The 19,162-nt window shown below is 34.6% G+C and overlaps 1 protein-coding gene across 10 annotated transcripts in view; it reads right to left on the reverse strand.

Moving 5' to 3' along the window:
- Positions 1-320: 320 nt before the first annotated feature.
- Positions 321-19,162, reverse strand: part of LOC123535133 (CAP-Gly domain-containing linker protein 1-like) — a 105,230-nt gene continuing 86,388 nt past the window's right edge. For 9 of the 10 annotated variants that reach the window (XM_053519844.1, XM_053519840.1, XM_053519842.1 and 6 more), the window contains 3 exons: positions 17,105-17,271; positions 6,190-6,309; positions 321-2,500 (listed from right to left, as the gene is read on the reverse strand). In XM_053519844.1, coding sequence (XP_053375819.1) covers positions 1,866-2,500; positions 6,190-6,309; positions 17,105-17,271 — 922 coding nt within the window. In that variant the 3' untranslated portion in view covers positions 321-1,865. Of the gene's footprint in view, positions 2,501-6,189; positions 6,310-12,272; positions 15,374-17,104; positions 17,272-19,162 lie in introns of those variants that run through there. The other variant, XM_053519846.1, reaches the window with a different exon arrangement.

Consider the following 19,162-nt stretch of genomic DNA (forward strand, 5'->3'; position numbering starts at 1 on the left):
CTCTAATTTCACTTGAAAATTACATTTATACCTCAAGTTATATTATATAATTGAATCTTTCCACTCTATTATTATATTTAAGTCAGATTTACCTTAAATTGTAATTTAAACAACATTTTACTTTCATTTTATTTCTGATCACGTGCATCCCTTTTGGGGCCTCACGAAAACTTGAAAACGGATATTTGAGCCTGGTATCCACACTGGCTGAATTCCGTATACCCCAACGAACATTTTGATGTATGATACCATATTGTACTAAAAAATGCCTATGGATTTTTTTCTCGGGGCTTTCGCCAACTGTCTATAGGTCTTACACAATGTTTTTATAAATAATTTAATGTATTTATATAGTAATGGTAAAACAGCTTATATCATATGACTTACAGATATATACATCAAAAACTCATGTGATATAAATAATATATACATGTATATTGTAATTTAATGAGCACATGAACACAATTCACAAAGTTTTATTTCATATTTTTATGGTTAAAAAGGAAAAAACTTCTGACAGGCGGAATATAACCAATAATTAATATGTTCTGGGCAGAATTAATACGGGCCGTTCTAGAATTGTCTGCGCATTTAATAATAATAATATGTATAAAGATTAACACATTACAACATATGTCTGTGCAAATTTGAATCAACACTTTCTTTATCTTCACAGTTAAGATATGCTCTAGACTTGCATCAACTATTACTTTATCTTCATCATAAAATACTTATGACTTGAATCAACTACATATTATATCTTCGTCTCTAGTAAAAGCTTTACTATAGGCTTGAATCAACTTCTACCTTATACTCGTTCTTAAAGATTTGCTAGAGACGAATCAGGTGTTTATTTTTCTTCATCTTAAAGATTTACAACAGAGCTGAATCGATGACTACCGTTTCTTCGTCTAACAGATTTACTGCAATTCCAACCAACGACTTCTTAGCTGTGTCAGATTTACTACAGAATCAGATCAACGAGGTCCCTGTATATAAGATTGGCGATTTTTTTCAAATAATAGAATTTCTTCAAACTTTGGATATTGAAGAACAATCATCTAAGAAACAAAAATATGCAGTAAAACATAGGTCACCAGTATTGAAAAATAGTTATCTGCCCTTGAAAACAGCATTTCCCTAAAAATTATATATAATGTATATATATTTAGCATTTAAGACCGAGTAAAACATTTAATTTTCTCTTGAAGATAGTCTTACTATCAAGCCATTGATAAATATTTCATCCCCCATCATAACTGAATAATTGCTGGAAGATTCTATCTCGGTGCAAAAACGTTGACAAATACAATCAGCATGTATGGTGCATGGCATCAGAAAGCTCTTTAAGTCTAATAAAATAAATTCAGATCCACTATTTAAGCATTGCTATTTGTATCATATCACACATCATATAAAAAACACACATTAATCGCGTATTTATCACGAAAATTGACATTACAATGAAACCACTTATCACTAAGCTTTCAAGTTAACCATACAGTTCATTGTTCCGTTTAACTTGTGTCAAACAGGTGTTAGATGAATGCAAGGTAGTTTATTATTTGCGTCATTGATCTATCTCTAGTACTATATCTACAGTGAATATTATTGTTACAAAATGTGAATATTTATTTGCCTTCAGAATATACTTTATGATTCAAAGAACATATACAGGCCTAAAAAAAAGACAAAATGCATTTCTTCAATCCACAACCAAACACGCAATATCACAACGCAAGAGATATAAAGCTGTACGGCGCTCATTTTAACAAATATAATTATTACATACATTGCAAGAATTAAAAATAAAATATGTATATGTACAACCAGATGTTTTATAAATAACCTTGACTAGTTAGTTTTCAAGAGATGGTGCAATTGTCCGCAGCTTGATCAGTATCAGATTTACCACCTTTTTCAGTAGCATTTTCGTCCGAATTTTCTGCTTGGAAAACTTCACCAGTATCAACTGAGGTTTCAAGATCAGGTGTGCCGGCTCCGACAGGAGAGTCCGAGTCAAGACTTTCCTTCCCAGACTGGTACTCACTATCTGACGCAGACGTCAAACTAACCGGTGTCTTGAGGAATGAGGACTTGCTTGCGGAAGTGTCTTCAGTTGCGCGCGCAGTTTCCAGTGTATTCGGTCTGTCTTTGACATTATTTCCAGTATCTGCAATCAATTTTAATTTTTCACTTCCATTTTCATTTGTTTCATTTAAGTCTTTGTATACAGAACTATATTCTTCGTTAATAAGATGTTCGCATTTGGTCGCTTCTTTCTTCAGTTTTTCCCAAATATCTTGTTTATCTTTATCCGAAAGCTCTGTCACAGACGACAACAATCCAGGCTTCACATCAAATGGAGATTTCAAGTTTGAATCGACAATACCATCATAGTAACCACTGTCTCGAAATCCAGGTGTTTCATGAACGTCCTGTTGTACGTGGAAAAATTCTCCATCGTTACCAAACACCTTTTCGGACTCGCTGACCAATTCTGAAAAGATTAAAAAATATTTTTAAGCGCAAGCAAAGAAAATTTGAACAGACTAAAACTTTATCTTCAATATTGCAAACTCTGTATGCATACTATTCAAGAAGTAAGGCTATCTGAAACAAAAACTGGTCTAAATCCCTATTTTTTCAACTTGACTGCTCATTTCAAGACGGTAAAAGTATTACTGCAGCTATTTAGCTGTTCTACGCAAACATGACATGTCTAGAATTAAGAGATTTTAAGTATATATTATAGATTTATTATAGTTTGTGAAGACAGCTTTAACTACCGAATCCTTTTTGAGTCCTCTTCCTGAGAAAATTGCATTTCGGGATTACAGACCTGTCTAAAATATTGCTTTGCCATTGGTCAATATCAATAATCTGGTCAGAAATATCCAACTGGAAGCCTGCGTTACGAGACCGGTATATTAGCGTTTGGTTTTCCTTTGGTCTACTTCAAGGGGGGTATTCGATCTACTCCTTACCATGGAAAAAAAATGGCGGCCAAAACTGAAAATATGAGTTTTTCTTACTTTTTTGCTTTTTCAAGGATATCTAGACAATAACACATGTCTATCAACCTGCTCCACTGTTTTCTCAATCTACCGGTACCTTTCACTTTGGAAACAGCACTTTAATTTGTCTGGAATGCTGGTCATGAAATTCGAATCGATGGAAAATTCTCCGGTAAACACGGGATAAGGAATAGTGCGACTTGCAAAAATGGTCTTTTTACCTAATATACCGCAGGTTGTAAGCTATTTTTCTGATTTGAAGGAATATTTCCACATATTTATCTAATACTGTTGGTTTTGAGCAGATCACAGTTCGTATTTTCAAAAAAAACACAATTTTTGTCCGATGGTAAGGAACAGTGTGCGAAAATTAGAGGATAAGGTGCAGTGCAATTTTTTCAAACGGATTTTACAGTTTTCTCTCATCATTTCTTAGATAACCAGTTGACATTTTTATACCATGTAATAATTAAAGAGGTCTGAATCGTGACTCTGGCTGTTAAACTACACTAATATTGTAGATGAACCATAGTGTAAACCCTCCTATCGTTAAGTTTTAAATGACGAACAATCGAGTTTTCCTTATCGTGGTTGTTTAAAAATAGGCTCCGGAAGCAAATTAAACATACTATAATTCCAATGAATATGTGTTTATACTTGTTACCTAATGTCAATTGGATTTATCATATCCATAATCCAAACAATGTACAAAAGACTATTTAAAATGATACATACGTTACTGGCGCCATGCGCAAGTTTTATACAAAAATTCACAACGCTTGACCGCTTTTACAGTTAATGACGGATTTTTTAGTAAATGCAAAGAATACATGTTCCCTAATTATTAATAACTGCATCATAATAATTATGTATGTTTGTGTTATTACGATTCCTAAACAATAAAACCGATATGACGCCAATGAAGGAATACTTTGGTTATGGATCTATCCTACTATGAATATATGAGCTTGACATATAAAGAATATCGTTTTTATGTCTTTATAGGTTATTTCTAGTTTTGTTTCAACTACATGTTATAACATTTGATACAAGATATACTTCGTAGTGATATATTTTTCACTTAAACTTTCCTTATGTAAAGATTCCACTTTCTATGATACAAACGTTACATTTATTCTAAGACACTGAAAATCACAGCAGTTCATGTTGAACTAAGAGTAGTTTTTTCATGCCAAAACAGTATATGCATTTTCAATACATCAATCATTTGTCTGTTATGTTTTCTTCATTATTTGGAAAAGTTCTGACACGGTGACTTGTGGTTATATTTAATTTTTAATATTAGAATAAGTACTTTTTCTTTGTGCATTTCATTATATACAGCTTAAAGTGGTGTGATTCATGGATTCAGTGACAAAAGCACTTGTTATAAGAGCTGCCACTTACAAATATACAAGAGAACGAGATTATCAAAGCCGCCTTTGAAAATACGAATAATTAATTTGACAATCGTAAGAAATAATTAATTTGAATAAATAAGTATTTGTGCTTTTGATTTACAATGGTCGGCTTCAATTTGATGGCAATCTTGAACACGAATTTTGATGCCCGAAAATGAATTTATTAGTTAATTTGGGATACATACGTTACCATCAGCATATTTCTGATCAGTTTTGACAAGTTTAATATGTGTTATTGTTGATTGACATAAATGTTTCCAAGAAAAGCTTGATAATTAAATGTTCTTAAACTCGTGGTATAAGATACATAATGTTGGTAAATAACAATCATATTTGCCACATATTAAGCCTTACTTGAATGTATTTTTTTCTCATACCTATGTGCAACGATACTTACGTTACTTTTGTAATGCAGCTTAAGATACAAGCAGGACACATAAAATATTCAAATTGCTCTTCCAAATATATATGTTAATGGCATCGTAAGAGTATATCTATGATTTTATGAGCTTATTATGTTTGCGATTTGCCTTTTGTCAATGTTTTTAAATATGTTTTGTTACAGTTAAATGTTCGTTCAATAATCTACTAGCGAACTCGCGAGGTAATATTCCTTAATAACTCTAAGCCAACGTTAACTTAAAATGTAAGAGTTAACCATAATTATGAAAAGTCGTATACATAGTTATAGCTTCAACCACGAATAATTTCTGGTCTTTGTATCCATAAAATCGTGAATTAGTGCGCCTAAATGTCGCATAACGTATGTATTTTAACGCAAAATTACAAAGAATGCATAACACCTAAACAAGTTAAGTGGTGTTGCTGAGTTTTCACTATCTTTAGTAAAACACATTGTATTTTAAGTAGGTTTAACTTTTAATGGTTTTTTAAGACAAAAAAAAATAATATTTCAACATTTTTGTAAGGCAATTGCTTGTTATTAATGACTTTGGGCGCTATACCAAATAGAAAGTTATAAATACTTAAATGTTGGCGAGGGATACTATATTAAATACTTGCTGAACTTTTGGCTTTCAGTACATCACGTGTCTGATAGACAGGCGGATACCTTTTAAATCTTACTACATTTAGCAAGAGATAGTTATAAATGATCACCAAATATATTATTGTAATAGAATTTTACTTGATTGTCTCTGAAAAGAGCAAAGTAAAAAGTTGCTTGAAGAAGTGAACTGCACCTTATCCTCTTATTTTCGTACACTGTTCCTTACCATCAGACAAAAAACTGTGTAATTTAAAATTACGACTTTTAATCGGCTCCAGACTAACCATGATGGAAATATATATTGATTCTTTTCTTCTAATTAGAAAAATAGCTCACAATTATTTGAATTATAAGGAAAAAAGACCATTTTTGCTAATCGCACTATTCCTTATCCCGTGTTTACCGGAGGATTTTCCATCGATTCAAATCCCATGACCAGCATTCCAGACAAACTACAGCACTGTTTCCAATGTTAAAGGTACCGATAGATAGAAAAAACAGTGGAGCAGGTTGATAGCCATGTGTCATGGTCTAGAAATCCTTAAAAAAGATAAAAAGTAAGAAAAACTCACATTTTCAGTTTTGGCCGCCATTTTGTTTTGGTGGTAAGGAGTAGATCGAATACCCCCCTTGTACTTGGCAATTACGTATTTGAATGTGGGTTTCTTACTTTCTACACATTGTGTACTTGCTATACTATCATCATTTTACCCATAAATAATATTAAAACAATTGCCAGTACCTGAGGTGACTGTGTCTACCGTTTTCACCCAGTCTTCAACTTTAGCCTTCGGGTCGATGGGTTCAGCTCCTGAGGCAGCAACTTTCTTTACAGAGAGTCCAGGGCATGGCGGGTGAAACTCTGAAATGTGTCATGTGTAAAACATTGGCTTATGGTATTTTGAATACATGTAACTGTTATGTAAGAATCATTCAAGTTTAATGTCGGCGTAACATTTTATCACGTGCTTTTTGTATTTTCAAAAACAATAAATTGATGTACGAGTTGACTACAGCACAGAAATGAAACACCCCTTTGGAACACGTCCTTCGAGGTCTCGCAAAAAGACCGGATTCCTCTGTCACTTACATCATGACGATAACGCAGTTAACGGGCCCACCAAAGGTATCCCGAATAAATGTTAGATGGACATGACCAAGTGTAACATTGCCCTTGAAGGTATGGACAGGTATAGAGCTGGACATTTGTGTAGTTATTTTTAAATAATTCCGTGATGAATACCGGATACGAAATGGATCAGACCGTTGACACCAATGTGTGACCTTGACCTTGGGATATTGTTTCATAGTAATTTGATGATGAACATTTACGGATCGTAATTTTTGTTTCATGACACCTTAGGAGATATGAAATCGTAGATATTTAATACTGTCCTCGCTTGTAGGTACAATATAAGTTAAACAATAAATGCAAAAGAGCAGTGTCTGGATTAATATTACCGTTTCTCTCACAGGGGCCAGAAACTTTCTTGGGAGATGGGGGCGTACATCTATTACAATCCCCCAAAAAAGAGTTTCTCTAGTTGTAAGCTAGTGTCTATCTCCAGAATTCAACGATTCCATGAACACTGAATCGCTGTGCTGAACATATAAAATGTATGCATTATAGGTCTTAGCATAACATCGTACAGTTGCTATTAAAATATGGGAGGGGATATTTCGTTTGCCTTAAACAATGATAAAGTTAACTATGATGTGATGAATGTAAAATGCACAATGAAACAATATATTCACGTGCTAAACGAACTACAGCAAGTCACTTACGGTCACAACATAAAATACAGTAAAACAAGTTTTATTTGCAATTAAGGTGTTTCTTTTTCGTTTCCTTCATGCTTTTTAACTAAATTTTATTTTCTAGTGATTTTTTCATAACACTGCTTGCATTATACAGTCAAACCTGTGCTATAGACTACCTCCAAATAAAGACCACTAGTATAAAACCTAACTATAAAGGCCAGATTTTTCTTCCATTTGACCATAGTTTAAACGTACCCGTGTTGAGAGACCATCTGTCAAGACCACTTTCCTCATTTCCTAAGGGTGGTCTTTACAGAGAGGTTTGAACGTATATAAATATCCTGGATTTAGTAGATTTATGTTCTGTTAAGAACTAAATTCTTTTAATTTTACTGCGTATTTGCCTTGTCTAATGTAACGCCACACTGCTGGCCCATATCTATATTTCCCCGAGGTCGGTCTATACGGACAGGTTTTACTGTACTTATAATAATTAACACGAAATAAACGTGACAACGTGAACATACAACGAACATTCCGAGCATACATCTATGATCATTGAAAGTGCAAAAGTCCAGTTATATTTAGAATCATAAATTTAAGGCATATCATGGCAAAGCCTTTGGTACATGTAATGACCGTTTTAAAGAATGAGGCCGAAGAAAAAAAAAACACCTGTCCAACCTTGCATAAAATTGTACCTATTTTTGTGACATAGTATTCGTGCCGGCTAAATGCAAGTCCGGACAATCACAGATTAGGATGTATTATATAACTTGTCTTGGTCGTAACACTTCCCTTTAAAACAGGTCCTATTTTTATTTGAAGAAACTTAATATTATTACTTATTACTTTCTGTCCAAGTTTAAAATAAATCAAATCTAAGAACTTTCTGTGAAAGAGGTTCCAAGTGTTTCATTTAGTATAGAAGAAGGCCATCATGACTTTGTATCGCTCGCCCGAAAAAATACCGTAAATATTTATTGCATCTTCCAATGATTAAATGTGTATGTCCTTTTATGATAAAAGTTTGTACCAAGTGAATATACTTTTATGTATATATACAGACCTGAAAAGAAAAATGACTACATTTCTTGACCTTGGAGTGTGACCATGACCATCGAGTTAGGGTGTGACCTTGACCTTTGAGCCAGGGGTCTAGGTCTTACACGCGATTACAACATCTAATAATGGTACTTTTTGTGCTAAGTTATATAAATATTCGTAATAACAGAAGTTGTAGACATAAAACTTTGACATGCAAAGATGACCTTCACTGTTAAGCTAGGCATCTAGGTCTTGCCTGGAATACATTGTCTAGTCATAGTATAGTGAATGTTTTACAATATACTTGAATATCCACACTGACCATGAAGTATAATGTAAACTCTTTGACCTCTTAGTGTGACCTTAACCTTCACAACTGGGGTTTGACTCTTGAATGTGACATGTCATCTTGTTGTGGTGGATGTTTGTGCCAAGTTATTTGAATATCCGTGCATGCATTAAAAAAAGCTATACAGCAGACAAAAAATAATACCTTAACGCTTTGACCCCTGTGACCTTGACCTTTAATTCAGGATTTTGCCTGTGAGGCGTCATTCTAAAATGGTGGTTCTTTGAAAATTCCGACATGGCACAACGAAGTTATATGCCAGACCTGAATTTGTGCAAACACCAACAAACGCAAACATGCGCGCACGGACATAAAAATATTATATGACCCGGTCAGTTTTTAATGGTGGGAACATAGTAATGCTTCAACTACAAACATATATAGGTAACTAATGAGAATAAAATGCCTTACACATCATCAACTTGGACAAGGCTTACAGCGAATAGTGACTGCTTGTACAATGTATCCAAAGTATTATATGTTTAGTCTCTAAATAAAATGACAAGAGGCCCAAGTGGGCCTAAGTCCCTCACCTGAGGCCGACTTTGACCTAATTAGATCTTGCTTGTGACTAAGTATTAAATTTAATAATTTAAAAGAACTTTTTTTTTTTAAATTTAAATTAAATAAAATACTTTTAAATGTATTTCTATTTTTAGCTCTAGCAGCCCCTAAAAGAGGCCAAGTGCCCCCATTTATATAAATTTAGGAGAGGACCATATAATTATGCTACATACCAAGTTTGATGAAGATCCATCAAGCAGTTCAAATTAAGAAGTTGTTTAAAAGGTAGTTCTATTTTTAGCTCTAGCGGCCCTTTAAAGGGGCCAAATGCCCCCATTTGAACAAACTTTGGAGAGGACCATATAATGATGCTTCAGACCAAATTTGATGAGGATCCATCAAGTGGTTCATGAAAATAAGTCGTTTCAAGGTATCTGTTTTTAGCCCTAACAGCCCCTTAAAGGGCCCAAGTGCCCCCATTTGAACAAACTTTGGAGAGGACCATATAATGATGCTTACAACCAAGTTTGATGTGGATCCGTCAAGTGGTTCATGAGAAGAAGTCGTTTCAAGGTATCTGTTTTTAGCCCTAACAGCCCCTTAAAGGGCCCAAGTGCCCCCATTTGAACAAACTTGAGAGGACCTTATAATGATGCTTCAGACCAAGTTTGATGAGGATCCGTCAAGTGGTTCATGAGAAGAAGTCGTTTCAAGGTATCTGTTTTTAGCCCTAACAGCACCTTAAAGGGCCCAAGTGCCCCCATTTGAACAAACTTGGGAGAGGACCATATAACAATGCTACAGACCAAGTCTGATGAAGATCCAGCAAGGGGTTCATGAGAAGAAGTTGTTTAAAGCTATTTCGTTTTTTAGCTCTAGTGGCCCCTAAAAGTGGCCAAGTGCCCCCATTGGAACAAATTTGATTGAAGACCATATAATGATGCTAAAGACTAAGTTTGATGAAGATCAATCCAACAGTTCATGTTAAGAAGTTGTTTAAATGTATTTCTATTTTTAGCTCTAGTGACCCCTAAAAGGGGCCAAGTGCCCCCATCTGAACAAAATTGGGAGAGGACTTTATAATAATGCTGCAGACCAAGTCTGATGAAGATCCATCAAGCGATTCATGAGAAGAAGTGGTTTAAAGGTATTTCTATTTTTAGCTCTAGCACCCCCACTTGAAAAAACTTTGAAGAGGCCCTTCTAATGATGCTACAGACAAAAGTTTGAAGATCCATCAAGCGGTTCATGAGAAGAAGTCATTTAAAGGTTTTTCTATTTTTAGCTCTAGCGGCACCTAAAAGGTGCCAAATACTCCCATTCGAAAGAGGACCTTACAATGATGCTACAGGCCAAGTCTGATGAAGATCCATCAAGCAGTTCATGAGAAGAATTTTTCTATTTTTAGCTCTGGCGCAAATGTCCCCATTTAAACATACTTGATAGAGGACCTTACAAGGATGCTGCAAACCAAATTTGGTATTCTGACCAGTAGTTTCAGAGGAGATGTTTAAGTAAAAATATGGACGATGGACGTCGGACCATCCACCCTATACTAATAGCTCACCCTGAAACGAACCTTCGGTTCAGACAAGCTAAAAATGATACACAAACCTTATGACATTACATAAAACGTTTTGAGCCACCTTGAGCTTTTATTATCTGTACTCTAAGTAAAAACACGACAATTAACACTATCAAGGACAATAACTCTGGTGTTATTTAAAAAAAAAAAACATGCATGTCCATTATCAAACTAGTCAATGACCTTTTGGCAATAAATATTCTGTGTAGTTTTATGAACATTGCTCAAGGAATAGGGTATTAGGGTATTATCATTTCATCATTGTGAAATATGGTGATTCCTGCGAATATGTATGTTTGCGGCATGAGATCCAATATAAAAACATGTCCATTCCATGTGGTTTTCATGTAGACTGCCAAAGAAATATTATCAATGTGAATTTAAGCAATTAGACAAATTATAGGTCTTATAGCGATAGAGGTTCATCATTTCATCACAGGCAGGCACTTGGGAAGAACCACAAACCTTCCATTAAAGTAAGCTTAATAGCTTCCTTGCTCGAAAGAATTCTTCACCCAAAGTTAAGTTTTGAAGTAAGTTGGGAGAGAAGCAAGTGATCCAGTCAGCAACCTTAACCACTAGACAAATTCAAGGGCAGCTACTACCTTAGTGTTAATGGAGTTGTGTTAAAAATCTGCAATGTAACAATTCTGACAAATTCAAGGGCCTAGTATATCTGGAACAATCTTGCTCACTATCCAATCAGACTACTGATTTGTTTTGGGAATGCCGTTTTTCAACAGCATTTCAGTTACGTTTTTTTGTGGGTATTCACCTAACCAGTGTCAGTACCAGTACTATCCCATTTTCCAGAAGTGACTGCTAACTTCTCTACATGAATCAGAAGTAAACAAATTATTTCAGACAATGTTTTTAATCGGTTTGTCACAAAGAACATACACCTCGCTGGGGATTGAACTCAGACCCCCTGATCCATAGATCTTTCATAGATTTTCCCTAACTGATCTAAGCAGGCAAATGGACTGACTGACATTTTTCAGTATACATTTATTTGGGTTTTATGGCGCACCAACACAATATAGGTTATACGGCACCAAACAAGACTACAAATTTTGGTTTCACGTCTCATTTACATCGAAATAAATACACAAGGTATGGAATTAAAATTTGCACACCTGCTGGAATCACAGAGTTACAGCAAAACCAAGTGTTAAGACCCTATTAGTCGCCTCTTACGATCATGCAAGGGTAAGGCAGTGGTTCCAATTCTTTTCATACACAGATCCTCCCAGAACCACATATACACTTTCTGCACAAGTTTCACGAAGACCGATAAAGAAATCTTTCTGCCAAAGGGTTCAACTTTGTAAAATATGACAATTTTGACTAATGCAAGGTCAATAACTCTGTTGTTACATAAGCAATCTTGCCAGTTATCTAAGCTGATCAAGACCTTGTGGCTATATATATTTCATATAATTTTCAAGAAGATCTGCTCATGAAATGAGGTCTGAAATCAGGTTACTTTAAACTGTGTCAGGGAAGTTAAAAGCATTGATTTTAACAATTCTGCATACAGTCTTCTAAGGAATGGGGGTACAGGGATAAGGAACAGAAATTAAAAGTGTTACTGGAAGCTTTTAATATCATATAACAATGATTTAACAAAATGAAATATACATCTATTTGTAATATATTCTATCTATAATGAAGGCATACATGCTTGACTGTTAATAAATGTAGCAGTTAAATTATCACACTGCACTGTGCTATGCTCCCATATATACATGATTCACAACCTTTCAATTCAATATTAAACCAGTCTATTTGTTATAAGAAGGCCATATACATGTATTAAAGCGGCCAATCTGCAAATGAGAAGGTAACTGGTAACCAATCTATTTGCAACAGAATGGCAAAACATTCCACTAGCCTATCTGAATCTGAAAGGCTAAATTTTAAACCGAGAAGGCTAAATATCAAAGTCTATCAGCTAATGGAATGCTTTTTAAAAAGCTAAACCAGTCTATTTGTAATAACAGGCTAAATATTAAACCAGTCAACCCAAATGTTAAATCTGGAATGTTATACTGTGAAATCATTAATATTTGTGGGGGACTAATTTTCGTGGATTTCGTGGTTGAGTCAATCCACAAAATTTAATCCCAACGAACAAGTAAAATTCCCATTCATTTATGTTCAAATGTTGAAATCCACGAATTAATATCCCCACGAAATTGCCATTTTGACCAAAGCCACGAAATTTAATGACCACGAAATTAAATGATTTTACAGTATGTAAACTAGTTTATCCATAAAGGAAGCCTCTGTTTCAGCCCTAAATGTTTAAATGTAAAAAATATCTCCAGTTACAAATTACATGTAAATGTCAACAAATATTTGTCTGGAAAATTAAATGCTTAACCTTCATTCTTTTTTTTTTTTTTTGCATTTGCAAAAGGAATGCTATTTTTTTTTCAAAGAAAATTGAGAATGTTAAATTTCACCATTTTACAATCCATTTTGTCTGTGAAGAAATTTGAACTTAACTGTCCTTGTTTTGAAACTGCAATTGATAATGGAGAAAATGGTGTCAAATATGAAATCTGCATCATTTTGTCTATATATCTTTGACTTGCTGTCTTGCAATGTCATGTTTCAATGCAAACAAACATTACATAAAATCGTACTGAATTTTGATATTCAGTGGATTTAATATTCAATGTAGTATTGTGGTTTAAACTGTCTAATTCTATCTTTGGTAAATTTAGTTTTCCTTGACCTAAATTTGCATAATCAGAAGCTGGTTTTGTTGTAACAAGTTTTACAACCACGAAGTATTAAACAGATACTAAACCACCCCAAAGTAACTTTTTTATTCAATGTTCCTATATACAGAGTACCCCATGTGTAAGTTACATGTTAACAATTTCAGAACTGGCCATGGACATTACACAAACCCCTTCACCCTCATATCCCAAGAACTGACATTAAACAGCAATGACAAGATCCCAATTCCAGACATTTACTGGTATAAATGTAAATATCCGAAAATACAAATTTTCTAAACACGTTTTACCCCACATTCTATTATCAGTCATTGCTAGCTACAAAATATTCCACTTACAGTACCATATTGTAAACCTGGTTTTGATTAAAATCCCTTTTAGCACTACTTTGTACAATTTTTACACATAAAAAGCGAAAAAGGAAAATACCCGTTTACATGTAAGTGAACTTTTAACAAACTTTAGCACATTATACAAAATACACATGCACATATTCTACAAGAACTCTTCGATATTGCATAGTTTAAAGCATATAGCCTTATGTTACATTATAAATAAATAAATATACATTCTTTTATCTACAGATGCAAACAAAAATGAAGTACTCTTGAACCAGTTGCTGGCAATTTTTTATCGTAAAATTCTATCATATTTTTATAACCATTTTATTTTGGGTACTATTCAACACAAGTGTCTTACAAATAAAATAGGTTCACAATTTTTATCCAGTATTTCAGAAATACACGTGGAAACTGGAAATTTAAACGTCAAATGAGCATATGTAAAAGCTTTTTATGTCACAGGAAAATGTGACGATAGTACGAATCATGTCACAAGACAATGTGTCACAGGAAAATGTGACATCAGTAGTACCGGTACTTAATATAGACAATGTGACACAGCAAATTAAGTTACAAGACAATGTGTCACAGGATGATATGGAAAACATATTACATCACCTTTTATATCAAAGAACAATCAAAGGCAAGAACTTGACAACAATTGATTTTTCAGCACTAAGTTAAAGACTAGTTTTCAGCCAGCCCCTGGTTCTCAACAAATAATGAATTACAATAATCCAACTCTATTCTACACATTCAGTCATGCTCCTTTAAAAATATAATGCTTTTACATCAATGTACATATATACCATGTTATAATACATCACAACTCCATATAACATGTTATAACACGGCTTCATATAAAACTTCTGGTCAAGAGAAAGAAATAGAAAAATTAATAACTACACTTTATTTAAGGACAAAGCTAGAAGCACCTTAGTAACACTCCATCTTGAAGATGTGCAAAACATTTAAAGGCTCAAATATGAAATATATGTAGTCATTACAATAGGAATACATTGCATACATACTTCATATAAAGAACCCCCTTTTGACAATTTATCTGTACCTTATACTTTAATGACTACATGATCCTCATACATCAGTTGCAGCAGAACAAATTATTTTCCTATCTGTCAGAGAACTGTATATCCCAGGCAACTGAACATTGAAAGGAAAATTCATAATATCAATAAATGGCTATCCTTACATATCACGGGCAGTCTCAACCTTGGCTGTCTTCACGCAATCGGGCCTTATACTGTACCAGTGACACATTCATAAATCACCATTTAGTTTCCTACACTGTAAACACATAACAGGTCTTCAAATTCTATCAAGAGAATTTGGCAGCAATGAAAGGCAGTTTGTCAATATCTCCTATGGCTATCTCAACATACAACGGGCAGTCCTGTCTATCAACACATACACCGTCCAAAATGCACTTAGCAAACCATCATTATATACCCTAGTCCATTTCCTCTATTTATATCACAATATTGCATGTATTTTTTATAGGATAAGGCTGTTTCCATGGCAACTTCAGAAAGTCTGTTCATCATCACATTGTTCCGTCGAATGACCAAAGGCTGTGAAAAATGGAGAAATGAACACACACAACATGGATTAGTAGGAAAATAAATACAAGATATACTAAATGCTGACATGCAAAAACTTTTGCTCGAAGAAGTCATGTAATACATGCTTATGCAAAGTCTGTGATAAGTTTTGCAACAGATTTCCAAGAAATCTGTATGTTTTTTCAAAAACATTTTAAGCAACTTTATAATAGACTTACAACACTTTTTCTTCAAGCAATAAAAATTCAAAATGTGTCAAAAATGCAAAAATATGAAATATATTCTGTACTGAAATTAACCGACAAGAGTGCAAAAACATCATGCATAAATCAAAATAAGAATTATAAATTATGTACATGTATGAAAAATAAAGTCTCCGACAAGCAAACCAGAGATACGATACAACATCACATTCCAATGCATGATGAGATATGTATGAAATGAGATGTGATGATCGTGTAGCGCCGACAAAACAATGGAAGTGACTAATTACATTGTTCTTAACATTATATAATAATCTATTACCGGTATACCAAATTTATGTGACCTTAGACACTGGAACTGGTCTTAGGCATCAAAGTTTATGGAAACATAAAAGTTTAAAAACTACATTATACAAATACATATGCAGTCATGTGATCGTTGATTCCTGGGTTAAGTCATTGTGATACAGTTGAATAAGATGAACCTTGCAGAAAGAGATCCGAGTCATATTTCTCACAGTAGAATAAATCCCTCTAGGATTAATTTATCAAAATATTACGTGTGAAGAACATTCCATACAGTATGTTGGAATTCATATGACCAACAGATAATGTGAAACACAGCCAGTGAAGTTCACTGATAAATGCAAAACTAAACAATTATCCTGTACTTAAGAATTTTTTTAATTAACATTGATCATCAAACTGTTAAAGTCCTATGTTTTATTTAGTATGAGCACTTCCCTAGCATTTATCTTGACCTTCCTATCAGTAGTTTCACAGTTATTTTTTCAGAGAACTGGATATATCATTTGTGTATGTGTCAATGCGGGGGGTGGGGGTCACTGAGACCTTGACCATTAAGATACTGATCCTAAAAATAATACAGGTCATGCCCTGGTCGCAGGAAATCATTCCATGAAATTTGACAGCAATGAGCCAACACATGCTCCAGTTATTGACTATAAAACATTTTCAGTTTTAACATGATTGTGACACTGACCTTAAAGCATAAGGGGTTGTGACCTTGACCCCCAATATAGCAGGGGTCATCTACTGACCACAGGCAATCATCCTATGAAGTCTGAAGGCAGAAGGCTAAACAGTAATGTAGTTATTGAACGAAAACCAGTTTCAGTCTAGATTCACTGACATTGACCTTTGACCTACTGATTCCTAAAACAAAATGCTATGATTTATGACTGAAGGCCAAAGAGTTCTTTGTCATTGAGCGGAAACTGTATTTAGTCCCTGTCATTGTAACCCTGACCTCTGACCTAATGACCCCAAAAACAACAGTGCTCATCTACTAGCCACAGGCAATCATCTTATGAAATTTGACCATTGTTGGCTCAAGCATTCTCTAGGTATTGACTGGACACCAAAACGTCTACCAATAGAAAATCAGATAAACAATACCTCCTCTTCTGTCCAACTCACTTCCCTTGTAATATATAGGGTTTAAAACTGCAAGGATTTACCTCCCTTACTTTCAGACCCAACGGATTTACCTCCCTTACTTTTGAGAGTTACCTACCTTCACATATATCACAGTAGGGCCTTATCTGATGTCTTTCACCATGGTACTGTGAGGGCGGCGGGCTATCAGACATCTCCTGTAGAGGGCAGTCCTCAGTCTCGTGCTGGTCAAATACGTCACAGATATCACAGAACACTCGTGGTGCTGCACGTCTTGTCGTTGTTCTGTAATATAGCTTTTATATTATATACTGGTGTTTATAAATCAATCACTTTTTAAAGCAAAACAGACAGAAGTTACTTTAAAAACATACGCAACAATAGGTTCATAAAACGCTACATTTCCAATAGTTCTGTGCAAATCAAAATCATCAGCTGGCATCAGTAACTAAATGATTTTCAGTTCTGCCAATAGTACATGTATTTCTCATACAAGAGGGTCATAATGACCCTGAATCGCTCACCTGAATAATACGAGCCACATGTTTAAAATGGCACACTGATGCTAAAATATTAGAAAGTAGGTCAGTAGGTCAAATTCATGGTCACTGAAAGTCAGTTTTAAGATTGGTGTGCAAAACTGTACATGTCATCCAAATTTCAAGGCTGTATCTTAAACAAGAGGACCATGACGGTCCTGAATCACTCACCTCTTCCCACATGACCCAGTTTTGAGTATGACGTCGTTTTTTCTATTATTTGACATAGTGACCTAGTTTTTCAGCTCATGTGACCCAGTTTTGAACTTGACCTAGATATCATCAAGATAAAAATTCTGACCAATTTTCATGAAGATCTATTGAAAAATATAGTCTCTAGAGAGGTCACAAGGTTTTTCTATTATTTGACCTATTGACCTAGTTTTTTAAGGTACGTGACCCAGTTTCAAAATTGACCTAGATATCATCAAGTTGAACGTTCTGACCAATTTCCATGAAGATCTTGTGAAATATATGGCCTCTAGAAAGGTCACAAGGTTTTTCTACTTTTAGACCTACTGACCTAGTTTTTGACCGCACGTGACCCAGTTTCGAACTTGACCTAGATATCATCAAGATGAATATTCAGACCAACTTTCATACAGATCCCATGAAAAATATGGCCTTTAGAGAGGTCACAAGGTTTTTCTATTATTTGACCTACTGACCTAGTTTTTGAAGGCACGTGACCCAGTTTCAAACTTGACCTAGATATCATCAAGTTGAACGTTCTGACCAACTTTCATGAAGATCTTGTGAAATATATGGCCTCTAGAGAGGTCACAAGGTTTTTCTATTATTTGACCTACTGACCTAGTTTTTGAAGGCACGTGACCCACTTTCGAACTTGACCTAGATATCATCAAGGTGAACATTCTGACCAATTTTCATGAAGATTTCATGAAATATATGGCCTCTAGAGAGGTCACAAGGTTTTTCTATTTTTAGACCTACTGATCTAGTTTTTGACTGCACGTGACCCAGTTTCGAACTTGACCTAGATATCATCAAGATGAACATTCAGACCAACTTTCATACAGATCCCATGAAAAATATGGCCTTTAGAGAGGTCACAAGGTTTTTCTATTATTTGACCTACTGACCTAGTTTTTGATGGCACGTGACCCAGTTTCGAACTTGACCTAGATATCATCAAGGTGAACGTTCTGACCAATTTCCATGAAGATCTTGTGAAATATATGGCCTTTAGAAAGGTCACAAGGTTTTTCTATTTTTAGACCTACTGACCTAGTTTTTGATCGCACGTGACCCAGTTTCGAACTTGACCTAGATATCATCAAGATGAATATTCAGACCAACTTTCATACAGATCCCATGAAAAATATGGCCTTTAGAGAGGTCACAAGGTTTTTCTATTATTTGACCTACTGACCTAGTTTTTGATGGCATGTGACCCAGTTTCGAACTTGACCTAGATATCATCTAGGTGAACGTTCTGACCAACTTTCATGAAGATCTTGTGAAATATATGGCCTCTAGAGAGGTCACAAGGTTTTTCTATTTTTAGACCTACTGACCTAGTTTTTGTAGGCACGTGACCCAGTTTCGAACTTGATCTAGATATCATCAAGGTGAACATTCTGACCAATTTTCATGAAGATCCATTGAAAATTATG

This window comes from Mercenaria mercenaria, chromosome 12 (genome assembly GCF_021730395.1).
Source record: "Mercenaria mercenaria strain notata chromosome 12, MADL_Memer_1, whole genome shotgun sequence".
Taxonomy (NCBI): Eukaryota; Metazoa; Mollusca; class Bivalvia; order Venerida; family Veneridae; genus Mercenaria; species Mercenaria mercenaria.